This window comes from Antedon mediterranea, chromosome 5, assembly GCF_964355755.1.
Source record: "Antedon mediterranea chromosome 5, ecAntMedi1.1, whole genome shotgun sequence".
Taxonomy (NCBI): domain Eukaryota; kingdom Metazoa; phylum Echinodermata; class Crinoidea; order Comatulida; family Antedonidae; genus Antedon; species Antedon mediterranea.
The window spans coordinates 3,288,610-3,312,462 of record NC_092674.1 but is presented as its reverse complement, the minus strand read 5'-3'; the positions used below and the strand labels follow the sequence as shown (position 1 = coordinate 3,312,462).

The 23,853-nt window shown below is 36.3% G+C and overlaps 2 protein-coding genes across 2 annotated transcripts in view; both read right to left on the bottom strand.

Moving 5' to 3' along the window:
• LOC140049249 (MLX-interacting protein-like) overlaps positions 1 to 23,853 on the bottom strand; it is a 149,878-nt gene that overhangs the window by 52,476 nt on the left and 73,549 nt on the right. The gene's annotated exons all lie outside the window — the stretch shown is intronic.
• The window catches only part of LOC140049251 (cullin-4A-like), a 67,173-nt gene continuing 44,397 nt past the window's right edge, over positions 1,078 to 23,853 (bottom strand). The window contains exons 14-19 of the mRNA XM_072094097.1: positions 9,047 to 9,160; positions 8,514 to 8,619; positions 8,028 to 8,101; positions 7,836 to 7,934; positions 7,450 to 7,602; positions 1,078 to 5,081 (exon numbers count right to left, since the gene is read on the bottom strand). Coding sequence (XP_071950198.1) covers positions 4,986 to 5,081; positions 7,450 to 7,602; positions 7,836 to 7,934; positions 8,028 to 8,101; positions 8,514 to 8,619; positions 9,047 to 9,160 — 642 coding nt within the window. The 3' untranslated portion in view covers positions 1,078 to 4,985. The remainder of the gene's footprint in view (positions 5,082 to 7,449; positions 7,603 to 7,835; positions 7,935 to 8,027; positions 8,102 to 8,513; positions 8,620 to 9,046; positions 9,161 to 23,853) is intronic.

Below are 23,853 nucleotides of genomic sequence, written 5' to 3'. Positions count from 1 at the left end.
GGTATTACCGGACATTCTGATAGTTTAAGTAGACTTGCATTAATACATTAATTCCAATCTACATATCATTATATGTTATACGGGTATCTTAACAAGCGATCATTTCATTTCATTTCAAAGTAAGTGTTTCTAAACAATTGGTACGCAGTTGTCTGGCGGTGTCCTTTGTACGAATCGTTCTGTCCCCCCCCGCCCCAGCTCGCTGTGAGACGCGTCAATATCATGTTACATGCAGGGACCAAACATTTATTTTTCAGGTTAAAATTGGCAATTCATTTGCAACTCTTTACAGACTATATCGCTCGAAGTACGCTCATACAGGGAAGAAGGTACTGTATGAGTTATTCCGAACGAGTTTACGAATTTTTTAATTTACGAGCAACTTTTTGTACTGTGGGGCACGTATTTGGACGATTTTCGGAGATGAGGGTGAGGTATTGGGCATGTCGGGGATGGGGGTTCGCAGTCGGTTAAGGGGGGTTCCATAAACCATAAAAACCATAAAAAACCCCCTGGCTACGGGCCTGAGTATAATACCCCGTTCGGTCCAATGAATAATTCATAAATTAATTAATGAATATTAATTATGAGTGTAGTATTATTCTTAAAAACTACCCTCTCATAATTAATTAATTTATTAATAAATAATACCCTTTAAAATATTAATTATTCATAAATACTACACTCGTAATTAATATATTAATATTCATTAATTAATTTATGAATTATTCATTGGACCGAACGGGGTATTATACTACTAAAACGTTCAAATAGCTTAAGGATAGTTTTAACTATCTTTTACACCTGCTCCGGTCCGGCTAAGGTTCAGATTCGCGTCACATGCGGCGCGTACAGTTAAGGGGCCTTTCACACCTGCTACGGTCAGGCTAAGGATCGCGTCACATGCGGCGCGTACAGTTAAGGGCTTTTCACACCTGGCCAAGACCTAATAGACTATTATTGTTATTGATTCGGTGCGTTTCAGTGAAAAAGGTACATGAAACTGTGAAACAACAGAAAAAAAGTACCGCATTATTGAAATAATTAATGTTGTCTACCAACAGCAATTTTATCCTAATTTTAATGAATATTTATTAGCAGTCACACTACTCAATAGCAACTAGCAGAACAGAATCTCGTTGATATTGATTTTTAATATACATCTGTATCTTTGTTCTTGTTTTGTTCGTGTAAATATATCGAAATAATAGACGCTTATTGATGATTATTATTTCATATCAGTTATTTTCCGTCCTCAAGTTTGGAATAGGACATGATCCTGCATTTCATAGTCGTCTGGTAAATTGTCATGTTTTGTAAAATCTTCCAAAAGTATGTTATGTCATTTCTCTTGTTGTTCAATTGAATGTCTTGATTTGTGGTGGTAAGAATGTTTAATGGTTTGTTTTTAAGATGAACAACACTATGTTTTCTGGTGTTGTAGGTCTAATTAGAAAGAAGTAAATATGATTGCAACCCTCTTTGTTTGTACTTAGACTTCTACACTCCTTCTTGAAAATAAATTACATACAAGTAAAGCGAACAATTAAAAATCCCCCAAAAAATAACAAAACATTCAAAATGTTAGAATTTAATGTACTTTACAATATTTCATATCATAAAAACCTACCGAGAGTCTAATGAAATTAGAAGCCACTCTTAGTCAGACATTATATCGGCCTAAAAAGTGGGCCGATTCGACCCGTCACACCTGGGCCGAATCATCCCGCATTCAGCTAGCTATAATTGGCTATAGCAGCTTAAAAATAGTAGGCCTAATTAGTAAGAACATAACCTAGTCTTACCACTGCATTTGAAGGAAAAATGGTAAAAGAGTGCTCAATATTGTCTTTGGCAGGAGCGGTGTACATGAGGTAGAAACATGAGGTAGAAACATGATCAAGAATACAGTTGTATACTTATGTTTTTAACATGTGCTGCTGTCTCGACATATCGCTAATGACCCGAGTGAAGTAATTGTTACGTAGGAAAATGGTCGTGAATTTCCGAAAACGGCGTTCGGCAGTTGCAATGAAATTGGCCTAAAAAAAGACATTTTTTTGTACAAATTTTCTAATTCTAATATAGACTACTGGATAGAGGGGAATTAAAAGGTGCCACAACTTTTGGCTTAGTGCAATACGGCACCCAACAACTCCCTCCTCCAACAACTCTCTCTGGTACCCAACAACTCTCTCTCTCTGGTACCGAACAACTCTCTCTCCCTGACACCCAACAACTCTCTCTGACACCCAAAAACTCTCTCTGGTGTACCCAACAACTCTCTCCCGCAACCAAAAAACTCTCTCTGGCGTCAAACCTCCACCACTGCTTGATTTAACGTAACAACACTTATCATTTAGTAATATTATGCAGTACTGAGATTTTGATTACATAAATACAAATCGCAGTACCGGAATATGATCCGGACTGCTATAATATTTAACGATTTTCATGAAGATACCAACACACAAATATCTATAATTATTCTCCGAGAAACGTACGACGTCATGAAAAATTTTTTTTTTTGTTTTTTTTTTCGTTTTCTGAAATGTAATACAAAAATAAAGGCTAAAATATTCAGTACATTTCCGAAGTCACTTTTTTACACAGATTTTTATTAGTTCTAGTTAATCTTATCATTGGCTAATTATTGAATATTGTTATACATTGTTAATTAGCTACACCAGTTATTGAACCCAATATATAAACAATATCTACACTCTGGAACATGTGAAGTATACGTCTAAATCCAATTTAAAACCCGCCGTTGCCTTTAATTGGTAAAACAAAAAAACGTTAAACCTTTTAAACAATGATTATAAGGCGCAAACCAAATTATGATTAGTGTAAATGTTAGTTTAATCAGAGAGTTGTTAACATGTAACCCCGTCCGACTTATTTATCGTACCCGAGTAAGTTTGTGACCCGCCCACCAAAGTTAGCAAATCCAACTCACCACCCGGGTAAGTAAGAAACTAAGAAAGCCATAGTGTATGGATCGCCGTGGTGGTGCCAGTAGAAAGCTTTCGATTTGCGACGACTGACAAGCAAGTAAAGTCGAGCTAATTCATTGTGCGCATGCAGGGACGTTGGTAGGCATAAGCGCTTCCTAAAGTTTGGTTCCCACTAGAACGCAACGCAAGAACGTAGACGCAACGCAAACGAGTTGACCAATGACAAGCGACGGTCGAATAACTCCATCTCTTGTGATTGGTCAAATCCCTTTCGTTGTGTCGCGTCTCTAGTGGAAACCAGGCATTACGCCATTCCTCGACGACACTCAGTTGTGTGGCGGTTTCTAGGTTCAGGCGACGACCGACAACCCATTATGCGTATTGTAGTTAACCCTAACCCCATATTCGTCGCGAATCGACAGCTTCCTAGAACTTAAGAAGTATAAGTGACATGATGGCGGTGGTTACATAACAATTACTTAATAATTGAAAAAGATCTCGGCACTAAATGTATGATTGGGCCTATGGTTCCTTGAGATTAGACAAATCGCATACGGTATCAAAGTTTATGTCATACGTTTTACAGTAGTACTAGAAAGTACCGAAAAGCTTGTCCAGATCCTGCACTGTTCGCACTACAAGCGCACTACAAGCCCACACCCACCCCAATCCCTCCAATCTTGGTGATCCCTAGTAATAAATAATAACAAGCATTTATAAAAGCGCATTTATTACAAGGTACATTCTTTCTTATCATATACCGTTATGCGTCGTTTACACGTGCAAGTACTTTCCATAATCATTATGGCAATACCGTCATAAAGCTGCATTCACACAGTGAGTTCAAATTCCGATACGGTGGCCAGATAAAGAATTGTGACAAATTGTGGTTCTCACCGAGGCAACGAAGGTAATTTGACCAATCAGAAGCGAGCAACACAATGACGTAACCCGCAACGTAGGTAATTTGACCAATCAGAAGTGAGCAACACAATGACGTAACCGGCTACGTCGGTAATTTGACCAATCAGAAGCAAGCAAAAGAATGACGTAACCCGTAGGTAATTTGACCAATCAGAAGTGAGCAACACAATGACGTAACCGGTTGTTGTTCGCTTTTGAGTGCTCTAAATATCTTCACTGCGTTGAGTCATAGTAGGAATCAAGCTTTATAATACATCTGTTCACACTAACGCATTTTAGACTCCCGCCATGGAACCAAATCCAGGCTTAATGTAAACACAACTTAAGGCTATTCGAGCGCCATTTTGATTACGGATAAACAAAAAAATACATTTATAATTGGATAAGTTGTCACAGAAATTCTTAAATACCAAAGAAGCAAATAATATCAAAGTATTTCACAGCAGCCGTAGAAGGACGAAATTGTCCAGAAAATACACAACGGTCAAGTTCTTGTGATATTAAACATAATCAGGTCACCGTTCCAACCACATGGATGACCTTTGGATGGTATGATGCAACAATGTTACCAATCACCTGATGATTTCATGATAATCTGTGAATGCTTAAGCCTTGTCTACACTGTCAAACTAGTTTGACAAAAAAAAGTGTGATGTGCCTAAATATGGTAAGGGTATGACATCAAGTCCATATATGGGCACTGTTGACCAATCACAAGCGCTAGATTGGATGATTACTTGTGGTGCTCTTTAAGTCATTGCGTTGCATCCAAGTGGAAACATCCTTAACAAGCAGAAGCCATGACCACATCGATGTGTAAGCATCCATATGTATATAATAACGATTATTGTCTCTGTACGATTAAGCTCTGTCTACACATTCAAACTTTATAATGACAACAAAATGTTATGTGCCCATACATGGAGACGATGACATCATATCACTATCATATTTTGGCATATCACTACCATATTTGGGCACATCACACTAGTTTGATAGTGTGGACAGAGCTTTAGTCATCCCACATCCACAGCAACCTTCCTTCAACTGCCATAGAACACACACAATCTTATTTATTTGCTGTGTGAATTTGTATATAATTGTCTATGCTACGTAATGGTACTGATTGGAACTGTCCTTATCTCGTTCCATGTAATCGCGCTCTATCAAGCTTTCTATTCGTTTCTTCAAATCTGTTGGCTGTGAATAAAAACAAATGCATTCTGGGTAAAATCAGGTTAATTAGTGAAATCTACCTATATTTAGTTTGATTTTTAATAATACTTTTTTTTCAATTTAGAAATTGTTGGGTTACAGGACATGTAATCCTACAGGAAATGTGATCCTACAGGACATGTAATCCTACAGGACATGTGATCCTACAGGAAATGTGATCCTACAGGAAATGTGATCCTACAGGAAATGTGATCCTACAGGAAATGTGATCCTACAGGAAATGTGATCCTACAGGACATGTGATCCTACAGGACATGTGATCCTACAGGACATGTGATCCTACAGGACATGTGATCCTACAGGACATGTGATCCTACAGGACATGTGATCCTACAGGACATGTGATCCTACATGACATGTGATCCTACATGACATGTGATCCTACATGACATGTGATCCTACATGACATGTGATCCTACATGACATGTGATCCTACATGACATGTGATCCTACATGACATGTGATCCTACATGACATGTGATCCTACATGACATGTGATCCTACAGGACATGTGATCCTACAGGACATGTGATCCTACAGGACATGTGATCCTACAGGACATGTGATCCTACAGGACATGTGATCCTACAGGACATGTGATCCTACAGGACATGTGATCCTACAGGACATGTGATCCTACAGGACATGTGATCCTACAGGACATGTGATCCTACAGGACATGTGATCCTACAGGACATGTAATCCTACAGGACATGTAATCCTACAGGACATGTGATCCTACAGGACATGTGATCCTACAGGACATGTGATCCTACAGGACATGTGATCCTACAGGACATGTGATCCTACAGGACATGTGATCCTACAGGACATGTGATCCTACAGGACATGTGATCCTACAGGACATGTGATCCTACAGGACATGTGATCCTACAGGACATGTGATCCTACAGGACATGTGATCCTACAGGACATGTGATCCTACAGGACATGTGATCCTACAGGACATGTGATCCTACAGGACATGTGATCCTACAGGACATGTTATCCTACATGACATGTGATCCTACAGGACATGTGATCCTACAGGACATGTGATCCTACAGGACATGTGATCCTACAGGACATGTGATCCTACATGACATGTGATCCTACAGGACATGTGATCCTACAGGACATGTGATCCTACAGGACATGTGATCCTACAGGACATGTGATCCTACAGGACATGTGATCCTACAGGACATGTGATCCTACAGGACATGTGATCCTACAGGACATGTGATCCTACAGGACATGTGATCCTACAGGACATGTGATCCTACAGGACATGTGATCCTACAGGACATGTAATCCTACAGGACATGTGATCCTACAGAACATGTGATCCTACAGGACATGTAATCCTACAGGATATGTAATCCAACAGGGGAGGTTGCGACCATAAGTGACGCGACCCTCCTAGACATGATGGGACATCATATGACACTATGATGACCATATAATATAACCATATTCACAACCTAGCTTACAATGCAACCCACTACTACTACTACAATTATTATTTTTCCTTATTTATCTTATGTTAGATCTCCAAGCATTGATTAAGGTTGCTGTCATGAAATGAAGAAAAAACACAAGCACAAAAAAGAAAAAAATACTTTATTCATCATAGTACTACAAACATATATAAGCAAGTAGGTACTAAGCAAGCAGAAAAAGCAACATGGATGCATGCTCCAATCGTGAAAACTTGCCGAGTAAAGCTCTGTCTACACTATCTAACTTTGTGACAACAAAATGTGATGTGCTCATATATGGACATGATGATGTCATATCACTACCATATTTGGGCACAATACATTTTGTAGCAGAGCTTAACAATCACTTCTATATTTAAAATCTGTAATAAATTTCACTCATCTAAAATTTAATGTACTCTTTATTTACCAAATTTACGAGAACATTTTTATATAGCTTCATACAAAATATTAGGTTAGGTTAAAAAATGAAAGAGCTTTTGTTGTCAAGTTAAGTTAAACTCATGTCTAATTTGTGGATTGACTTTTGTTATTTATGTGCTGTTTTCTATGAATTTAAAGTCCAAAATAAAGATACAAATGAATTATTTATCCTATTTATTTTAATTATTTAGGAATACGTGGAATTGAAACTGAAAAGGAAGGAATGATGCAAGTGCCTCCTTATGAAAAATTAAAAGCACATAAAAAATTTAATGTATATAAAAAATAAAGGCAAAACAAAAAAAGTGAAGCAAAATATAAAGAATGTGATTGGTTGGGTAGTAATCAACAATAAAAAAACAAACATCTGCCCACTGGGAATCAAAAGTGACAAAAACAGCACTTACCTTTACTGGAAACTTCAACTGGTTATAGAGCTCGGACACCAATAGTGCGTGACTTAGCTTCTTCCTCATCTTCATGATGCGCACAATTGCTGCATCAATTTGATACTGTCGGTCTTGGAAGACGCGTTCCTGTGTATTCACTTGCTCCTCAATCTATCAATAATCAATAATCAATTAATCAATCAATCATATATCAATCATATCAATCAAAAATCTATCAATCAATATTCTAGTCTTTAGAGGTCGTAAAATGGGACAGAAACTCTCGCGAGTATTGGGAGAGTTGGGATTTGCGAAAATGTAGCTATAATATATAAATTCAAATATGCCATTTGTTAGTCAAAAAATTAAAATAAATTTGCATATTTTGGTTGTATTCTCCTTACCGTTTCCTTCATTTGGATCTGATTAATTTTGATACGAAAAAATTTGTGATCGAATTCTGCATTGTAAACAAACTTATCACCATCGAACACATCTTTACTCTAAAATAAAATAAAAATAAAATTACAATTTTTAGAAGAATGAAAAACGTAAATTCATTTAAAAATGTTAACACTGTTAAATTGAATCCTTACCTTGGGAGTTTTAAGTATGACCCGAGCCTTGCCGCAAGCAAGAGACTGAAGTGTTCTTCGGAGCTCACTATCCTCTGAAAAAAATTATAAAAAACCCTGTAAACATTTAGCTGTGTATACTAGCCTAAAAATGATTTTCTAGCCTATTTTAGGTGAGGAATTTTATGAATTTAGGAATTCTTTATAATTACTAATTTTTGTTTAAACACATCCAACAAGAAATAAAAAAAAAAATAGGATAGGATAGATAAACTATAATTTAATTATAAACAAAAGCCCAAATATGGACACGACAATGTCATATCACTACCATATTGGGCACATCACATTTTCTTTGATAGTGTAGACAGAACTTTAGTCTCATTTGAGGCTGAAGCAGTCGAGTTAAAAGAGTATGTTACAACATTGGAGCTAGATCAGGATTGAACCCCGGACCATAGGATTGGAAGGCAGGCACTTAACCACCAAGTCACCATACAAGCTTACCAATTCCAGTTGCCTGTTTAATGTCTTCTAATGTGCACTCTGTACTGTCATTAAACATAAGTAATACGAGAGTTTGGAATAATGATACGCTGAGTTCTCTCATACTCTACGGAAAAGAAAAAAAACATAAATACAAAATAAATTATGACAGCACATGACCGAATAACAGCAAACATTTCATATAAAAAATAATCAATTAATTTTTCATACGGTTATTACAATTAAACTGAGAATCGGCTAAGAATTGAATAACTTTATTAAATCTACAAAATAGCCTATTCAAAATTGGATTTTACACATCTTTATTTTTCATATTTTGGGGGAAAATACATATTTTAATATTATACAATCAACTCTCCCAATACCAGACTCTCTGAAAACTCTCCCAAAACCAGACTTTTTTCTTGAGGTCCAAAAGGTCCCAAATTCATTTTTACCATTAAATACACATTCTGAATACCAGACTTTCCGGAAAACCAGACATATTCGGTTAGCCCAAAGGTGTCCGGTATTGGGAGAGTTGACTGTAATACCTTTTTAAAGGAGGCTTTCATGACGCAATGACCTAGGTTTGGTTGCCATTGTAACTTGCGTCCGCTGTGTTTGCTAAGGTAAAACGTTTTGAATAACTCTTGTAATTTCACCATCTAAAAAATAAAATAATCTATATACAGTAATGCACATATCCACTGTGACAAAACACATACTATATTAACTATATTACAAAACAACTTTGAAAAATACAATTAAAATGGGAATAATAAAATATAATACTAGGCCTATATAAATAATTTAAAATTAAGTTATTGGCACTGCTCTTCAATTGATTATTTTTAACGTTTCATAGGTGGTCATATTACACAATTATTAACAAGAGGCATTCAGTTTTTAATTAATAATATGGAATAGCTGAGTTTCTATTAGTGCTTATTGGGGTTACGTAATCTATCACGATGTATCTCTGACTTAAGGATTCAGGCTTCTCCAAATTTTAATATTAATTTTTCTCTATGTTTAGCAAGACTAGTGATTTAAGACGAGTACAGGCAGCATCATAACTCTCATAGTCCTGGTCGAGTATAATTTTGCCCTCCTTTTCGAAGTCATTAATAATACATTTTAATAATACATTTTAATAATCAGACCTTGATTTAAAAGGAGCGCCATGGCGCTGACGCTCCTTGGCGCTCCTGAAAACGATCAAAGGAGCGCCTAAAATAGCGCTCCCCAACCTGTTACAGTGCGTCATAAAAATATATATAATGATAAGAATATTAACCCCGAATACAACACACAGTCTATATATACGGTAGTCGCGCAAACGATCTTTGTTATGGCTACCCCCGATAGGCTAGGTGCGCCTACGATCTTTGATGTTGCGAGAAAAATATCGTAAACAATTCATTCTAAATATAGGCCCTGTTCAGACCCATGGCGTTAGACCGTTTTAGCGTACGACGCTAAAAGAATGTGTGTCTGAACAGTTGGGGATTAGCGTACAACGCGTCGTACAACGGTTGTAGCATTGTAGTGGAAAACGGTTGATAGTACCGTTTTAGCGTACGACGCTACTGTAAGTCAACGTTGTATCCAATCAGAACGTTTCCTGTTATGACGCGATACAAGGTTTGACCTAGGCTGACATCTTGTATCGTCAATGTGTGAGATGGATTTCAATAACAAAAAGGCCAGAATAAATAAGGCCTAACTACACTACAAATACAACTGTTACAAAGGCTACAAACTACTATCAACTGATTACCATTATATTTTCTCACAAATGACATAAATACATGCACCTTGTATTTAAACAGGGACTACGATCCCATACGCTTTTAGGCCTAGCTAGGCCTAGAGTCGATCATTCACGCATTTCATTCAAGCTAAAAACTAGCGTGGGACATAAAGTCACTCATTCATACAAGGCAGACTAGACTGGACAAGTTTAATGCTGAAAACTAACCCCCTAACTCCTAAAAAATTCAGTAAACAAACAAGGGGAGCTGTGTCCCTTTTATTAGCAAGTTAAGGGTTATTTTCAACCGACTGGAACAAAAAATATATATCTTTGACTGGACTGGATAGACTAATCACAATCAATTTTTTCTTCATCATTAGAAGGCCTGCTTTATTTTCGTAACACAAGAACCTGGGGAAAATATTTTTAACACAAAATAAAAGGCGCCAAATAAAACAATAGAAACAGAAATTTGGCTTTACTATATTTTTCTTAAATAAATGCTGAGGTATGTTTTATTTACGGCAAATTTTGTCATAATTGTAGGGCTGAGATCTAGGCCTATATACAGAGTGGAAATAATGATGAAAACACGTGGGTAAGAGCACATGAATTGATGCAACTAGAAACAACCTGAATGACGTACTTCCGTTGTAGTGATAATCGTACGCTATGGGTCTGAACACCTCGTTTTTTTCTCTGCGGTTTGTAACGTGACCTTGCTAGTAACGTTGTACGCTAAAACGGTCTAACGCCATGGGTCTGAACAGGGCCATAGTATCAGAACGTTCAATCGGTAGCTCAAAAAGACTGCCGTCAGAAGACCGTAATTATACAGACCTAGTTTTTTTGGTCACATGGCATGAAACGCGATATACTCTCTGCTTTTACCGCAACATCTCACATGTTTTTTTTTTTAACTCAGTATTAGACCGGCAGCCCAGAGACATTTGGTTAGATGAGCTAGGTACCAATATCTGACTATTTGAGTGTGTTGGGGGTCACTTGAAGTGAATGAAAATGGGAGTCTGCCGGGTACCCCCTGCTGCGTCTAGACCGGGGGGACCCCGAAACGTGCTAAAAAATCGGCACAGGTTAGATGAGAGAGATACCACCTAATTTTACCACCATGGGATGCCCATTGGCATCCTTATAACAGTATCACAAACGACAGACTTTTTCTCTGCTGCAAAAGGCCCGCCAGACCCCCCGAGGGAGGGCCTAAAATGGGGTTAGCATAGATGAGTGAGGTACCACTCAAAATCAATTCCAAACGAACAAGTTGTGTTCATACAATACTAAATGGATAACAACAGACTAATTGTCTGCTGCACCGCAAGTGCCAGACACCCTAAAGTTAGACTAGAGGCCCCCTTCCCCCAACTAACCCAGCTTAGATATTGTAGATACCACCAGCAACCAATGTTATATGATTTAGCACATGTAGGCAATACCAAATGACCTATTACAGACTATCTGTACACTGCCTTGGCCCTGGCAGACCCCTCTAAAGTTAGACTAGAGACCCCTCTTTCCCCAACTAGCCCAGCTTAGATATTGTAGATACCACCAGCAACCAATGTTATATGATTTAGCACATTGTAAGCAATCACCAAATGACCTATTACAAACTATCTGTACACTGCCTTGGCCCTGGCAGACCCCTCTAAAAGTTCGACTAGAGACTCCATTCCCCCAACTGGCCTAGCTTAGATCTTGTAGATACCACCAGCAACCAATGTTATAATTATGATTTAGCACATTGTAAGCAATACCAAATGACCTATAACAGACTATCTGTACACTGCCTTGGCACTGGCAGACCCCTCTAAAGTTTCCCCATTTACCCCAAGTATATAGCTTACCTTAGATATTGTAGATACCACCAGCAGCAAAAAAAAAACCACCCAAAACAACATATTTAATTGAATAAAGTTTAACTTTAACCGAACTAACACAAAACAATTGAAAATATATCACATCAATGACGATAAAATGACCATTACCATTTTAAAGGGAAAAATAGTTTAAGAGTTTCACTTCAAACTTATATAAGCCAAATATAAACAAGTACGGATTCGAGTAAATTTAGCATTCCTGCTAAGAATTGTGAGGATCTGGAATTCCTTGCCTTTGAATGTCAAAGATACATTCGTCTGTAACTCTTGCAACCTATTTTAAGAGAAAGCTTAGTAATCACCTTAATCAAATTCAGGATTGTAGTAACTTAATCCAAAGTGATTTGATTAATTAATAGTTGGTAATTTTAAATGCTGTATATTATAATCTTAATCCTCTATATATATTTATATATATAAATCCAAAGGCAAATAACTGAAAAAATGACAATGCTGTGGGTATCAGTGGCTGAATCTCAATGGAGATACAAACAAAAAGTGAAAAGCTAAATCAAAAGGATAAAGTAAAACAGCCAGAAACGTTAGCAGAGCTTTCGGGCAACACTAGCCCTTCATCATTGCAAGTGAAGGATAAGAGCTGGCAAGTGCTGCCTGGGTGGACAGGAATAAAAGAAATACAACAAAAGGAGACAGGGTGGAGTCTGAATAAGAGTAGAAAACAAAGAAGGTAGCTTGGTAGAGATACAGTATAAACAATTTTGGAATGAAACTAAACATGGCCAACAGCCATAAGTCGCGTGCTAAAACGCATAGTGATACCGGACCGACAGACAGACCGACAGACCGACCGACCGCCGACATAGTGAACTATAGAGTCGCGTCCACGCGACTAAAAACAGCTTAAATGGTGGTTAATATTGAAACTTAAATTTAGGTAGACAATGGAATAATTTTACCAACCTGGGAGTATGTTTCTAATGTTAAGTACAAAAGGTTTTGTGGTTTTAAGTTGTAATTCCCAGTGGTTTTCCTTGTCTTTGCAAGTTTTGTCGCTCCATTTGACACATGGAATATTGCAATAACTCTGAAATTTGTTATCGAGTGACCAGATGAATTAAAATGTTCGGCTACAGGTTGAACAAGCTTTAATGTGTTGATAGCTGATTTGTGTTGTGTCATTCTCATACGGAGAGTGTTTTTTGTTTCTCCGACGTACTGTTTGCCACAAACACCTACCTATTTCGGTATTCGTGTTCCCGCCCGTAATTTAAGAAACAATAGTATCCTTTGTGTTCCCTTTTGTAGAGTCAATGTTCTCAAAAGTGGTTACATCAGTAGATTAAGTTTATATTATAATAGTTTAGTCCAGGCCCATCCCCATATTGACATTTTTAATTCCAATCTTTATCTGTTTCGTCGTAATTTTAGTGTTTCTGAGTTGTTGTAATTGTTTTGTATCTGTTAAACCAAGCTGTAAGTGGCGGATTGTCTTATCCGAAAAATGCGGCCAGTTTGGTTACTCTTACATTTTTCAGTAGAATCAACCAATGAACAAGTTTTGCAAGATTTGCCGCAAAGGTGACTGCCCAAATTTTGACTGTCATGAGAGTTAATTTCACTCTTACATTTGGATCTGACTAATATATCACGAAGGTTGGGAGGTCTACGAAATGCAATAATGGGTGGTTCCGGAAAAACAGTCCTGAGACGTTCTGTGGACTGTAGAATGGGCATATGTTTCTCAATAAATTAATAGCCCCGTAATGGAGGCAACCTAGGTTGATAGGTTTGTAATTTCTACTCCGGAGATGTCCGGTTAGTTCTTCGGTACGATTCTGAAAATCTAAATCTGAAGAACAGATACGTCTGATAGGTAATGCTTTACTGTTCGGTATGTTTTTAGTACAATGTTGGGGATGACAACTGCTAGGGAGCAGGTACATATTTTTATCAGTGGATTTACGGAATAGGTCAGTTTTGAGAGTACCATTTTCTATGGTCACTATAGTGTCCACAAAATCAACGCTACTAGTGGATTTGGTAACTGTAAATCTTAGGATCGATGGAGTGTTTTTTTTTACCATCACAGAAACAGATTTTGCCACCTTATCCGCAATTTCCGGGGTGGGTTCCGTTGTGAGTTTACGATATATAATGAAGCTGTCTTAAGGATTCCTCTTAATAAAATTTGATGTAAATAGCAACAGTGGCAGAACCTTTATCAGCGGGTTTAATGATGATATCATTACGCTGACGCAATTTGGCAATGGCCTGCCTCTCTTGTTTTGAGATTGTCACGTTTATCTGGACTCGGGACGTAGTTTTGTACATCCTCCTCAATAGCCTGGATAAATGTTTCTAAAGCTGGACAACGATTTTTAGGTGGATTCCAGGAACTTTTTGGTTTAAATTTGTTAACGTTGCCTTCGTTTTGCGTGGTGCTGCTGTCTGAATCAGCAAAATATTCACGTAATCGTAATCTTCTAGAAAAAGACTCTATATCCAAAGATAGTTGTTGTGCGCCGACCTGCCTTGGTTTTGGGCAGAATTTAAGTCCTCGGGAAGGAAGTTTTTTCTCTCCTTCGGAAAGTCGACAATTAATTTCAACAACTGAATCAGAGGTGTTGCTCTGATTCTTGTTATATGTCCCAACGAACCTTCTGCAGGGTTTCCTAAAAGCCCTGAAGTCATCCGAAGGTAGAGTCATTTGTGTTGAAATGACCAAGTCTGCATGGTAGACCAAATTTGTGATGTTCCCTTCAGGCCATTACCGTTGATTGTTTACGGCAGTCATTGGCGATAATCCTGAATTTGTTTTGAAACTAGGATGCAGGAAGTTCTCTTTTCAACTTCTTAGTTCTAGAGTGAATTTCAACGTCAAACTCAGTGAGGATTTTGCGGCAATTGTCAATTTGGATCTCATTGAGATCTCTAATTTTGTTCAAATACCTTTTTTAATAGATACAGTACTACATATCTACATAAATAAAGTACATAAAAAAAAATTATATATATTTATAATTTTTTTTTTATATATTTTTTTCGATCGAGATACGGTATTGTTCAGTCTATCTGAAGATCGTTTAACGTGAAACATCGTGTAATAGACGTCCGTGTTCCATCTACTTTATAAAAATATATATTCGCTCTTGATTCCAATTGAGCACGTTTGCAGCCTCAACGCATCTATATAAGACTTGCACTGATGAAGGGCTAGTGTTGCGCGAAAGCTCTGCTAACTTTTCTGGCTGTTTACTTTATCGTTTTGATTTAGCTTTTCGCTTTTTTTTTGTATCTCCATTGAGATCCAGCCACTGATACCCACAGCATTGTCATTTTTTCAGTAATTTGCCTTTGGATTTATAAATATATATACATATGAATACAGGATTAAGATTATAATATACAGCATTTAAAATTACCCACTATTAATTAATCAAATCACTTAAGATTAAGTTACTACAATCCTGAATTTGATTAGGGTGATTACTAAGCTTTCTCTCAAAATATGTCCAAGAGTTACAGACGGATGTATCTTTGACATCCAAAGGCAAGGAATGCTAAATTTACCCGAATCCATACTTGTTATATATATTTGGCTTATAATATATAAGTTTTAATTGAAACTCTTAAACTATTTTCCCCTTTAGAATGGTAATGGTCATTTTATCGTCATTGATGTGATATATTTTCAATTGTTTTGTGTTAGTTCGAATAAAGTTAAACTTTATTCAATTAAACATGTTGTTTTGGGTGGTTATTTTGTTGCTGCTGGTGGTATCTACAATATCTAAGGTAGGCTATATACTTGGGGTAAATGGGGGAACTTTAGAGGGGTCTGCCAGTGCCAAGGCAGTGTACAGATAGTCTGTTATAGGTCATTTTGTATTGCTTACAATGTGCTAAATCATAATTATAACATTGGTTGCTGGTGGTATCAACAATATCTAAGCTAGGCCAGTTGGGGGAATGGAGTCTCTAGTCGAACTTTAGAGGGGTCTGCCAGGGTCAAGGCAGTGTACAGATAGTTTGTAATAGGTCATTTGGTGATTGCTTACAATGTGCTAAATCATATAACATTGGTTGCTGGTGGTATCTACAATATCTAAGCTGGGCTAGTTGGGGAAAGAGGGTCTCTAGTCTAACTTTAGAGGGGTCTGCCAGGGCCAGGGCAGTGTTCAGATAGTCTGTAATAGGTCATTTGGTATTGCTTACAATGTGCTAAATCATATAACATTGGTTGCTGGTGGTATCTACAATATCTAAGCTGGGTTAGTTGGGGGAAGGGGGGCCTCTAGTCTAACTTTAGGGTGTCTGGCACTTGCGGTGCAGCAGACAATTAGTCTGTTGTTATCCATTTAGTATTGTATGAACACAACTTGTTCGTTTGGAATTGATTTTGAGTGGTACCTCACTCATCTATGCTAACCCCATTTTAGGCCCTCCCTCGGGGGGTCTGGCGGGCCTTTTGCAGCAGAGAAAAAGTCTGTCGTTTGTGATACTGTTATAAGGATGCCAATGGGCATCCCATGGTGGTAAAATTAGGTGGTATCTCTCTCATCTAACCTGTGCCGATTTTTTAGCACGTTTCGGGGTCCCCCGGTCTAGACGCAGCAGGGGGTACCCGGCAGACTCCCATTTTCATTCACTTCAAGTGACCCCCAACACACTCAAATAGTCAGATATTGGTACCTAGCTCATCTAACCAAATGTCTCTGGGCTGCCGGTCTATATGTGCTCGAGGGTGGCTGCCGACGATAAACAGTAATTAGGATCGTGTACCTGGATTTTGTGTCACATGTCATGAAACACTCTCTCAGCTCTGATGATCTTAATAACTGCTCACATGTTTTCCCCTCCAAATTCTAGTCGGGCCTTTTCTTATACACATGTCGCCTTTATGTTAAATCTTATAGTAATTAATATGGAATATATATTTATTTTGCATATATTTTGTTGGTGTCCTAGCCTAGGTGTCGTTGTTTTTATAATTCGCTAAGCCAAGGTAGGATTAAATAATTTATAGTGTAGGCCGCCGAAACTAGACTAGGGCCTAGATAGATAGCCTCGACTCTCTCTCTCTCTCTCTGCGTGAGCTGAGAGGTCCACCGACCCGATGTCGTCTCGTCGGCGGATTTCCGTCCAAATTAGGATAACCGATGCGTAGGCCTAGCTAGGGTAGCTACAAAAATTGACGTCTACTATCTTTAGATAGGATTTTTAATATATCGTATATATAGTGTGCTCCATACAGTTGATTGAATGTTACGCAAACAACAACTTTCAAGATTTTTGTTATGAATTTATTATTATTTAATAAAAATTAACAAAACAAAGAGTTATGATTTTTAATTAATAGTATGGCAATGGCAATTTTTTTTGGTCAAAATAGTGTAGACAGAGCTTTACTCTCTTTTACTGGTTTCTAAGTCTAGACGAAGACCGACATTAATGCATAGGTCGTAGGTCTGCACAAATCAAGAATATTTTAAAGAGTGAAATTAGTTGTTCACTAACTGTTTTTAGACATTTATTTATTTATTCTTTCTTTATTCTGCAGGCACTTTCAGTACTAGTGCACTGATCTTCAAAGTACATAGTTTTATATTGTTTGAAGGCTTGCATGGCGAAATCATATGTTGATATAAAGTTTGCGGTACACCACGTATATTAGTTCTGAAAAGAACTGTTTGTTAAGTTTCTCGACGTTTCGATCAATACGCTTTGATCGTCCTCAGGAGTGAGAATGTTTTACACAGTTTTAACACAATGTATACAAACAGTGTTATTGCAATGTCTACCAACCAGCAATATTTAGTTCAACTAGACATGAAACTCGTCACTTTGACGAGTTAGTTATCCGCACAACGACAAACGCCACGTGCACGTCATACGTTAGAATATTGCACACAGATAAAGATTATGGCATTATGACAAGAACTGAAGAATATGATATGCTGTTAGTGCTGAATTCTGTCAATTTTGTGTCATATAGTATATACATGCAAACAGTATAATCTGTATACATATTACATACAGTGTAGAATAGGTGAAATTACGAGACCCGCCATTTATTCAAATTTTTAACATGGCGACGGTATCAAAATGAAACACAATATCAATTTCAGAAGGAAATTATCTCAGAAACAACATATTAACGTGTAGAAGAAATTTGAATACGTGAAATATTAATGCGCGCTCTTTTAAATGTAATGAAATATAACGCAAAAGATGAAAATACGACTTTTTTTATTTAACTGGCCATATGATGATGTCACAACATTCAATTGGCACAATTTTCACATGATTTTGTATCTACAATAAAATAGCTTCCTGAAAACGTTTTAATCGTGATTATCACATTTTATTCTTACGAGCTATAACAGATTAAAATTTACTGTAAAGATGAAATTAATGACCAACGTAATTTAAATTTTTAGGCATGATGACGTTAAAAAAATTTAAAAAAAAATTTTAATTCATGCCAAAGATAGTTGATTGACCTAGAATATATTAAAATCGGGGTGAAAATGGACAACGAATAAGTGGAGATGCACTCTATTAAATGTGATGAGCTATGACGAAAGAGACAAAAATCCTATATTTTATATTCGCGTGGCCATACGATGACGTCACAATGTCCGGTTAGCCATATTGATTAATGATCCGATATCTACAACTCATCACCTTCCAGAATATGTAAGTAAAAAAAAGTTCTCCACGTAGTTTAGAATCTATGATTGTTTAAAAAAAGGCATAATTTTGACGAATTTTTGAATTTTTTCTTTAAAAACACGCACAAATTGTATAATTCGACGTGCTCGTATGACGTAATTTTAAATCTAAATTGTTTTAAAATTTGATAAAATTACTATAAAAGGCTGGAAAGACATAATTCACGCAAAAACAGATGTTTTTAGCGCTACGTGCGGACCACGCGCGTAAAATTGTGGGAATTTTTGACATGCTCAAAATTTTATGATCAGCGTAGAAAGTTGATTAGAAATTAATTTTGCGCATTTTAAATTTTAAATGCGCGTGCACGCGTAACTTCGTTTAAAAAATGCCATTTTTAGTGCACAAAAAGTTAGCGCAAGATATAAATTAAACTTTTGCTAAGTTTCAACTTACATAGTTATATGGTTTTCAATCTATGTTGAATACGGGAAATTCATAAAATCACGCGTAAGTCACGTTACGCATTTCTGACGTCATTCACAATAGTAGGTGCACAACTTCACGTGAATGCCCATATGTTGACAAAGTTATGAAATGTTATGTTTACACATTTTTTATATAAGCGAGACACAAAAATAGAGGAGAAATGCGCGTGCGCGCGTAAAGTCTTGTAAAACATGGCATTTTTAATCCACAAAAAGTTTGCCCTTGATATGACTTAAATTTTCAGAAAGTGTCAAAATAAAATTATGCTTGGTTTTTAGCCTATGATCAATCATAAAAAATCATAAATCGCACGTAAGTCACATTGCGCAACTCTGACGTCATTCAAAATAGGAGGTGCACAACTTCACGTAAATGCCCATATGTTGACAAAGTAATGAAATGTTATGTTTACAAGTTTTTGAGATACGCGAGACACAAAAATGGAGGAGAAAGAAAGAAGAATAATACTAGACATGTAACTCGTCACTTTGACGAGTTAGTTATCCGCACGACAAACGCCACGTGCACGTCATACGTTAGAATATTGCACACAGAAAAAATTATGGCATTATGACCTGATCTGAAGAATATGATATGTTGTTAGTGCTGAATTCTGTCAATTTTGTGTCATATAGTATATACATGCAAACAGTATAATCTGTATACATGTTACATACAGTGTAGAATAGGTGAAATTACGGGACCCGCCATTTATTCAAATTTGTAACATGGCGACGATATCAAGATGAAACACTAAGATAGCAATTTCGGAAGCAAATTATCTCAGCAACAACATATTAACGTGTAGAAGAAATTTGAATACGTTTAATATTGATGCGCGCTCTTTTAAATATAATGAACTATGATGCAAAAGATGAAAATACGACTTTTTTTATTTAACTTGCAATATGATGACGTCACAGCATCTGATTGGCAAAATGTTCACATGATTTCATATCTACAATCCAAGAGCTTCCAGAAAATGTTTTAATCGTGATTATCACATTTTATTTTGACGGGCTATTACAGATTAAAATTTACTGTAAAGATGAAATTAATGACCCACGTAATTAAAATTTTTAGGCATGATGACGTCATAAAAATTAAAATATTTTTATCTCATGCGAAAGATAGTTGATTGACCTAGACAATATTAAAATCTCGGAGAAAAAGAAATACGTATAAGCGTGATGCGCTCCATTGAATGTGATGAGCAATAACGAAAGACAAAAAAATTCTATATTTTACATTCGTGTGGCCATATGATGACGTCACAACATCCGTGAGGTAAAAATTCTGCATGAATTCATATCTACACCATATCTGCTTACATATTAAGTTAAAAAAATTAGGGGTAATCGTTGATCCTGAGAAGCTATAAAACATTCAAAATAGGCATAATTTTGACAACATTTTGTAACTTTTTCAACTAAAACGCGCGCAAATGGGCTAAATCAACGTGTTCGTATGACGTAATTTTAATTTGAAATGATGTCAATCTTTTTGAAAATGACTAGGAAAGGCTGGAAAATCACAATTCAAGAGAAAAAAACATGATTTTCATGCTCTATGCGCACCGTGCGCGTAATATTTTTCGCGCGCGCGGTAATTTTGTACATGCTTAAAATGACATGAAACGCGTAGAAAGTTGATTAGAAATTATTTTTGCGCATTTTGAAATTTTAAATGCGCGTGCGCGCGTAACTTTGTGTAAAACACGCAATTTTTTTCAAACAGAAAGTGAGCGCATGATATAAATTAAACTTTCACAAAGTGTCAATTAAAAATCACTTTTAGTTTTTAATCTATGATCAATCATAAAAAATCATAAAATCGCGCGTAAGTCACGTTGCGCAACTCTGACGTAATTCAAAAATAGGAGGTGCACAACTTCACGTAAATGCCCACATGTTGTCAAAGTTATAAAATGTTATGTTTACACATTTTAGAGAAACGCTCTACACAAAAATAGCGAGAAAGAAAGAAGAATAATACAGAAAAAAATATTGATCCCATACAATAACAAGGAGTTATCCGCCAAGTGCGGATAACTAATAAAGAAAAAAAAAAAGATCCAGGACGATTACAAGGAGTTATCCGCTACTAAGCGGATAACTAATAATACAGAAAAAAAATGTTGATCTCATACAATAACAAGGAGTTATCCGCTTGGACCAAGCGGATAACTAATTATCTTCTGTTAAGTGTTAGAAAGTACAATCCATTACATACTACGGATACTCTATGCTGTGTAAATAATTAACTTATGCAAATGCAACCATAGAGATATTATCCAACCTATGATATGCTTACCAGTATAAGTCATTCAATATTATTTTAATTTTGTTTTTATATACAGTTTATTTATCATTTATCCACAGATGCAAATTTCGATGAAGATGAATTGATATTAGGATCAATATGAAGTAATATGTTTAAAAATCCATTACGAGAAAGATTATGTTTTCTGAATAAACAATTTAAACATTGAGTCAATATATTAGGTTGCCTTGTATTGTATGTAAATAGCCGAAATATTAATTTAAGCAATTAGAAATGCAAAGGGAAAATGACATGGCTGATGTTTAATTTATTTGATAATATAATATATAAATAATATAATTAATATTTAATTTATTTATTGGTTTAGCTTAGATGCTTATAGAGTATCACGATGCTGACGTCACAACGGTAAGTGGCGCTGCGTGGTTGCTAGCGCAACCAAAAATGCGTTCAGCCTGCCTGAGTGACTCCAAGGTCACCAATGGTTTGGAATAGGCTTATTCAAGTAGTCATTTTAAAACATTTTTAATAAAAACTAGAATTTAATTCGTCACTTTGACGAATTATAGGTGATCATTTTTATCATTTTAATGAAATTAACACTTTTTAAACATGCATGTACGTTAACATACGATCGTAAAAAGTTGATGTACGCCATCCTATGACACGATGCATACGCTTATAGCGCTGAGTTGTGCCTATTATATGCCATATACAATATGTACAGTATATGCTGTATATCTATATACAGTGTAGCATAGGTGAAATTACGGGACCCACATCATGTTCTAATTTTTTGGTATGATGGAATTATCAAAATAAACTCAAAGATGACAATTTCGAAAGATAATGAATTGAGCAAATAAATATAAAAATTGGAAAAAAATCTGGCACGTAGAAGCGCTGTGCGCGCTCTTTGAAATTTGTATAACTTTGACGAAAAAGATGTAACAACTACTTTTTAACTTCATCTGGCCATATTTTAATGTCACAACATCCGAAAGGCTTGGTTTTTATATGAATTCATATCTACATTTCATCAGCTTTCATAATAAATTATAATCATCAAGGTAACGTTCAATTCTGAAGAGCTGTAAGATATTCAATTTACGGCGAAGGTGAAATTACACGACCTACGTTATTCAAGGTTTTACGTGTAATGACGTCATCAAAATGAAAACACTGACAACACATGAGAAAGATAAATAATTAAGCAAGCACAAACTGAAATTTGCGCGAAAATCGAGCTCAAAAAGCGGAGATGCGCTCTATTGAATGTGATAACCTACACAAAACGGAAAAAAATCCTAATTTTTAAATTGAAGTGGCCATTTGATGACGTAATACCATTTTGTACGTCTAATGTGTATATACATTTATATCTACAACTCAATGGCTTCCCGAATAAGTTAAAAAACTTAGGGGTCATCGTGCATTCTGAAGAGTTATTTTCATTTTAAAAAGGCCTTATTTTTTACCATTTTTAGCACTTTTGTACAATTAATGTGTGCATTTTGTCATTTGTAATGTGCTCATAGAGCACTATTTTAAGTGGAAATGGACTCAAATTTGGTGAATATACTAAGGATTGTGAGTAGATTGTGATTTATACATCAAATTTAATTTTTTACGCTTTTTACGAATCGCGTGCGCAAAAACGTGTTTTTGCGCAGTAATTTTTTGAAACACGCAAATGGCCTAATTCATACTCTAAATTGATCAAAACCTAATTTTGAGCTTTTTAAAATTTTAACGCGCGATTTCATGCGCATGACCTTGAAACTCGCAGGTTTTTATTTGCTAATATTTTTTACCTTGACCTGAAGTTTACATGTAGTGAATTTCATTAACTAGATGGCACGCTCGCTTCGCTCGCGTACCATCTAGGGGTGCTCACAGATGGTTCTCGAATACAGTAGAATCCACGGACGGGGACTTTTTTGGGACACTAAACAAAAACGGAAGTGTCCCCCTAATTGGGGTATTCAGAAATAGAGACAACAAAACCAATACTGGATTCCATAAAGGACAATTAATTTATGTGGATTAAAGAAATTAGGGAGAAATGGAAATGTATGTACGGGAATTGGGCGGCGGCACGTGGTGGTGGTGATGGAACCGCAGTAATAAAGTTGATTGTATTTATATATTATAAGAACCAAACTAAATAAATAGACCTAGACATTCTGCGAAATGGAAATCGGAAATTCAAGCTCCTATTCAGTGAAAAATTAAACTGTAGTCTACCTAAATATTTAGGGCAAATCATCGGTTGTGGTGTTGAACTTCCTGTAAA